Genomic DNA, 6,000 nt, shown 5'->3' with positions numbered 1-6,000 from the left:
ATCACCACAATGACACCAAGAATGACCTACCTTTATCTTTGTCTTCTCCTTTGCCAGAATCTACGAATCTATCATGTTTAGGCCACACTTTTACCCAAAATGGCCTACCACATCTTTTGATTTATTCTTTAGTTCTTCTCGACATTTTGCTTCATTTTTCTGAGCTCTAAATGCCCTCATGATTCTTGGAAAAGCAATCCCCAATCATTACACCCAACCCATTCATCTTAAGCATATGTCCTTTCGTTGGCTTGTTCTAAACAAGAAAGCTCGAATTTGAACCTGATTTGGTTCCATGCAATTCTTGACACATCATCCCAAACATAACCCCTGAATTCCATCTATTTCATTCCAATCAAAATAACTCAAGGACTTCACATGCAAGTGTTTGACTAAAAGCCAAATAAATAAATGCAACCATAAGCATGTGCAACTGAAAACTATTGCATATCAACTAGGAAACAATTGCACAGCAGCTAAGAACAATTGCACGACAACTAGGAACCAGTTGCACAACTAAGAGTTGTGCAGTAGCAGAGAAATTTTGTGCAGCCACTAAAAATGCTTATGCAACAACTAAGAATTCTTGCACAACAGAGGTGCCATCCACATTAACTGGAACATTTTTTAAGTCTTGACTGATCCAAATATGGCATTTATTGCCCCAGAAACCTGTACAGAACCAATATCCTCTCATCTGTCTTTTTTCTGTATTTGGCAATGCAAAATTGCTAATGGACCTAAATGCTCTAAATCAAAATTGCCTAAGTAAAAAGTTTGAGAAAATAAGTTTGTATGTCAATCCATCAGAGCCAAACCTACCAGCCCATAACTAGTGGTTGGAATTTGGAAGGATGATAGTTTTGATTCTAGGTTAAAGTGTGTACAAACTAATATGTTTACTCCTCAGACTGCGTGGGTTTGAAGGCGGCACCTCAAATAGAGGGTCCCTTTTAACGTAGCAGTAGCACATGTTTTCTCCCATACTAAAGGTAAAAGGTTTGAACTTGGTCCATTAATTTCTAACAAATTAAGTTTTCTACTGATTGTAACATGTGTCCCATTTAATTAAGCATTCTCACTACAGTATTAAATTGGCATTTGACCACAAATTATTTAAACCTCTAGTATATCCAAGAGACATTATTTTAATGATGGGAGCTTCAAACTTCATGGTGGCTTTTACTAACATATATTGTGCTTCAATTTGGACTGAAAACAGATTGTGCTTAAGACTAATATCACAGAAAAATGGTCCTTTAACATGGTTTCAACACTCAAAATACAAAGCTCGAATATCTGATTGCAACATCAAGTAAATCCTTTAGCAATAAGGAAAGAACACATGTAATGCTTTATCGTAACAACCGTATTAGATTCTGTGAGTATCCATTAGTACACGAATGAAGGGGATGCCAATCAGCATTCCAATTTTCAGGGGTAAACTTATAGTGAGAGCCCCTGATTAAACCATTATAGCAATGTTTGATGCTGCTTATTGTGTTACTGTTTATCTTGTAACCACAGGATAAATATCTAAGAGACATTTTTTCTCAAAATGTGAACATTAAATGTTTGACTACGTGAATGACAATTAAAGCAGATTTTGATAGCCAAAGTACATATTCATGAAGGAGACCTCCAGGTACACCTTATGAACCTCAATAAATTGCAAATTATCTATAAGGCAAATGCTAATTGTTGATCAAAATTGAGGGTGGGATAAACCACAGCTAAACATGTTGGATGTTAACGATTTAGAGTTTCGATTGGATGCAGCTCTTCCCTATTTCTGTGTAGTTTTACTCCCACTACTGTAGTCTCCTATCATAATTCATTAGCTCTTCGATATTTCTGAGTATCTTTATTCCAATTGCTATACTCTTCTATCATAATTCATCAAAAATGTCATCATCTTTCTTTTGACCATTTGATTCTTGTGAGTGTTCAGATTCATTTGGTTCGGGGATATCTTTTCCCCCATCTTCACTTTCTGTCCTATTGCTGGAACTGGATTTGGTGTCATCTTGGCTGTCACTCGCTGTAGACTCATTTGTTTTAGGTTTTTCAACCTTTGGCTTTGGCTTGGGTATTTTGTTAATTTTAATCACCTACACCATACAACAGAGTGAAGAACAGATTTAACACTTGCATTACTTGATTCTACAAGATAAAAACATCTATGAAATAAGTTGCACAGCAATTACCTTGTTTTGAAGCTTTTCCACCTTCCTATACACCTCCTCAGAAGTGAAGATTGGATCCACATATCCCGGAGTCCTGCCACGACCACCACTTTCTAGTTAAGTTACCGCATAGATATATAATTCTATATATTAAGGTTAAACTGTACAAGCTTTCCGAGCTGAACCCAGACGAGATTATACAAAATTTTGAAATTGTGATCCACAAAAAGCTTAAAAGAAGGAAAAAACTCTACACATATACTTTTGTGGGCATAAAAGCATCCAAATGAGTTTGAAAGCATTAAGCCTAAACTTCATAATTTCGGCAGTTAGTTCATATCAGGCATTACTCTTAGTTCCAGACCATTACTAGAAAGCACAGCCTGGAAGTGGCAATTGGAGATGAGGAGTGCAATAGGTAAAAACTGTTACTTTGGTGGCATTCCCTTTCTTGCATGCAAATAACATTATGTTTTAGACTTTGAGTATCATCTTTTGTTCCAATTTCTAACTTTTTTATAAATTATGCTTCTGTTAAAATTCTAGGATTTATATTTAACAGTAAAAAACTTTAACTTCGTAATCCTTTTATTTTTTATTTTTTCTTTAAATATCCTTATTTGCAAGTATCAGCAGATACCATTGTTAGGGCAACTCTATGGTTGAAAGCTCATTGTATTAATGATTCCAGCCGAATAATTTTGATTAAGAAAGTATTGGGTGGACAACTATTCAAGAGCACTGAGTTATTTGAAGGAAGAAGGGTTGCACTATCACGTCCAGTGGATGAACTAATAGAAGAAAACAAAACACCACTGGATTTCCTAGTTTTTTTTAGGTATAACTATTTTTTGTTAGCATTTGAAAAACATTGTGGCAGACATAGGTAAAGTAGAACATGATATAAATAATCACCAACAATGCTGCAAATCATGTCATTGAAGGTAAAATACTAATGGAGCACCCAGCTATTTGTTTTTACCCTGTGCTCAGCCAATTGCATTGATTTAAAATCTGAGGGTACATGAAAAATGAAGTGGTTCGGTCCAATTGTGAAGCATACAAGTGTAATATTTGTGAATGCATCTCTTAAAATGCTTGATTGCCCTCATTAAAAAAGAGTTCATATAGAACAAGGAATTGGTCCTTACAAGTATAATAATGTTTAGCAACCTTGTTCATAACCTTACAGTCAAACAAAAGCTTATTTGAAGTGAAAGTTAACAAGAAATTGAATAAAACTTCCTACTCAAAGACAGGTACTAAGGTTGACAATGTAAAATGGATGTTCAAAGAGGCTCAATTTTGCATTCCAGTGAAGGAGATTGCAGATGTATGTATATGAAGATAATTTTTATTTTGTATTAGAATTCAACCATTCAAGTATAACATTCAGAGTATATTTTACTTATTTTGTTGTCTACATGCGGATGGTAGATCTAATCAATTAGTTTATATGTATTTGAAGTTATTTTGATATATAATGCAATTAAAATAGTTTTTCTTCCTTAGAACTTACTAGTTTTCAATGTTCTTTTTTAATTTGCAGAGTTTTTTCAACTCTAGGCCGAATATTTACTCTGAATCTGAATCTGAGTCAAAAAGTGGTTTGCTGAATTTATGTCAAGTACAAGTCTCAACACTAAGGTATATACAACACATACAGTAGATGTTATTGATTAATTTTGTGCATTTGAAGTTGATTTAAAATGGAATGCATATGACTAGTTTTTCCCCCTAAATTTTACTACTTTTCACTATTCTATAAAATGATGAAATTACGTTGGGCCTGAATCTCATCATCGTGACTCTTTACATGTTCCTTAGTGTTTTTATATGGAATTCAAACTCAAGTTGTAACTTGATTTTATCACCATTTGCTATAATACATCCATGATGTATGATGTAATGTGCATGTCTATTCTTATTATGAAAACATGTATATACCTCATATTTAGCTGTATTATAAACATTACTTGTACACACAAAAAATTGCAATGGAAATGAATGCTTTCAACATCATTTCCAACCCCACGAATATGTGACTTGACCCAAGAAGATGGGCTTGAAATGACAAATTTTGTAAAATTTAAAAATATACAAGATGGTGACCGTACAAAATATGTTCAAGCATGCGCCAAAACTTGGTAACCACGAGAAATGACGTTCCAATCCAAGATCCCTTCATCTTGTTATTTTCACATCAAAACAATTAATTTCTTTGCTTAATCCTCAAAGAGAAAAGACCCCCCTTAGCGGACATGATATTTAGAAGCTTATCATATTAGATGCACTACTATTGCAATTGAAGCACCAACTTGAGTGCACTGAGATTTGGTACCCTATTAAATTAGTAATATTACATCCTTATTTATGCCAAAAGTTTCATCCTAAGAGGTCTTGCTGGAATTGCAACTCATGTATGCTTTGATCCTAATATTATAGCAGTCAACAGAATGATCTCATCAAGATATATCCATAACAATATGTGAAAATGACAGATTTAACTTTTTTCAAGTGAACGAAAAAAGATAACCAATTGAACAAAGAGTTAAAAAGCAAGTGAACTCTAATAACAATAACATATAGAATTCTTACTTGGCCTGTTTAGCTTCACTTTCATCCAACCATTTCTTTATTTTGTCAGCTTCATCCAAAACCTAATGGAAGCTCTGAATTGATGAGTATTGCACACTTACAATACAATATAAGGAAAATTCATCTTGGATCATATTTTACAGAAAACATAAACATATTTTTTTATAAACCAATGTGTTCTAGTCCACATGACTTATTAAGCATACCTCATCCCTCAAAGATTGATCAATCCAAGGTTTCTTTTTCTCCCAGTCATCCACTGTCTACAAATTTTATGAAACAATGCATATGTAAGTGAACATCACAGTCTAATTATCTGTAGCACACATGTCAAAATATCTTTTTTTTGACAATACAAATCTGTAACTCTTAAATTTGGATGCATTTGTAATATCAACTTCTATTTTTTGGTGAAGAACAAAAAGTGTTCAATTTGCACTTAAAACGGATATGCTGTTTATTAAGTATCAATAAGAGCAGCAATGTCACATGCTAGACTAGAAAAAGAAACAATAACAAACTCTATTTCCTTTACTCTTATTTGCGGTTGGTTAGTATGGGCCCAAAAGTATGGCACATAAAAGGAGCTTGTTTTACAGTTACTTTTTTCCAGTTGAAATGTGGTTTGCACGTATTTTTTTGGCTTTAATATATGCATTTCACTTTAGATTTATGTAGTAAAGGGAAAATTCAAAAATTTCAATACACTGGCATCCCCTCCCATTAGTTTTTTGCCTAGTGACAATTTGTCAAGTTCTGACCACAGCATACCATCAAATGTCATGGCTTGTTCTAGTGACTTCAAAAGGCAAACATCCAACTGTAATGATCAGTACGAGACATTATTTGAAAACAATCAAAGCTAATACATAAGAGATCATCTTGATATGACTTTTTCATATAAAATATGCACTTTATTTACAGTGCAAACAGCCAACTGTGATGATCAGTAAATCACAGTTTAAAAATATGTTTGGATTGACATGGTGGTTTCTAAAATATGCAATTTGTTTTCAACTTTACCTGGAAAAGAGAAATAGTCAGGCAGATATGTCCCAAGCATAACCCATGATATTAAGAAACTCCAGTATGCGCCCAAGAGGTACCAAGACTAGTTCTCATATAAGAATCACATTGGTATAGGTATAAGGGCTTTTAGAGACAATACTTAATAACCTGGCACTTGCTAATGAGTAATATGACAATTTTATATTGT

At 33.6% G+C, this 6,000-nt stretch overlaps 1 protein-coding gene across 1 annotated transcript in view; it reads right to left on the bottom strand.

Moving 5' to 3' along the window:
• Nucleotides 1-1,351: 1,351 nt before the first annotated feature.
• The window catches only part of LOC131069681 (heat shock 70 kDa protein 17), a 51,183-nt gene continuing 46,534 nt past the window's right edge, over nucleotides 1,352-6,000 (bottom strand). Inside the window, exons 11-14 of the mRNA XM_058005195.2 lie at nucleotides 4,991-5,047; nucleotides 4,785-4,846; nucleotides 2,208-2,280; nucleotides 1,352-2,111 (exon numbers count right to left, since the gene is read on the bottom strand). Of these exons, the coding sequence (XP_057861178.2) occupies nucleotides 1,890-2,111; nucleotides 2,208-2,280; nucleotides 4,785-4,846; nucleotides 4,991-5,047 (414 nt within the window). The 3' untranslated portion in view covers nucleotides 1,352-1,889. The remainder of the gene's footprint in view (nucleotides 2,112-2,207; nucleotides 2,281-4,784; nucleotides 4,847-4,990; nucleotides 5,048-6,000) is intronic.

Source organism: Cryptomeria japonica, chromosome 11 (assembly GCF_030272615.1).
Source record: "Cryptomeria japonica chromosome 11, Sugi_1.0, whole genome shotgun sequence".
In the NCBI taxonomy this organism is placed as follows: domain Eukaryota; kingdom Viridiplantae; phylum Streptophyta; class Pinopsida; order Cupressales; family Cupressaceae; genus Cryptomeria; species Cryptomeria japonica.
This window is presented reverse-complemented; position numbering and strand designations above follow the sequence as displayed.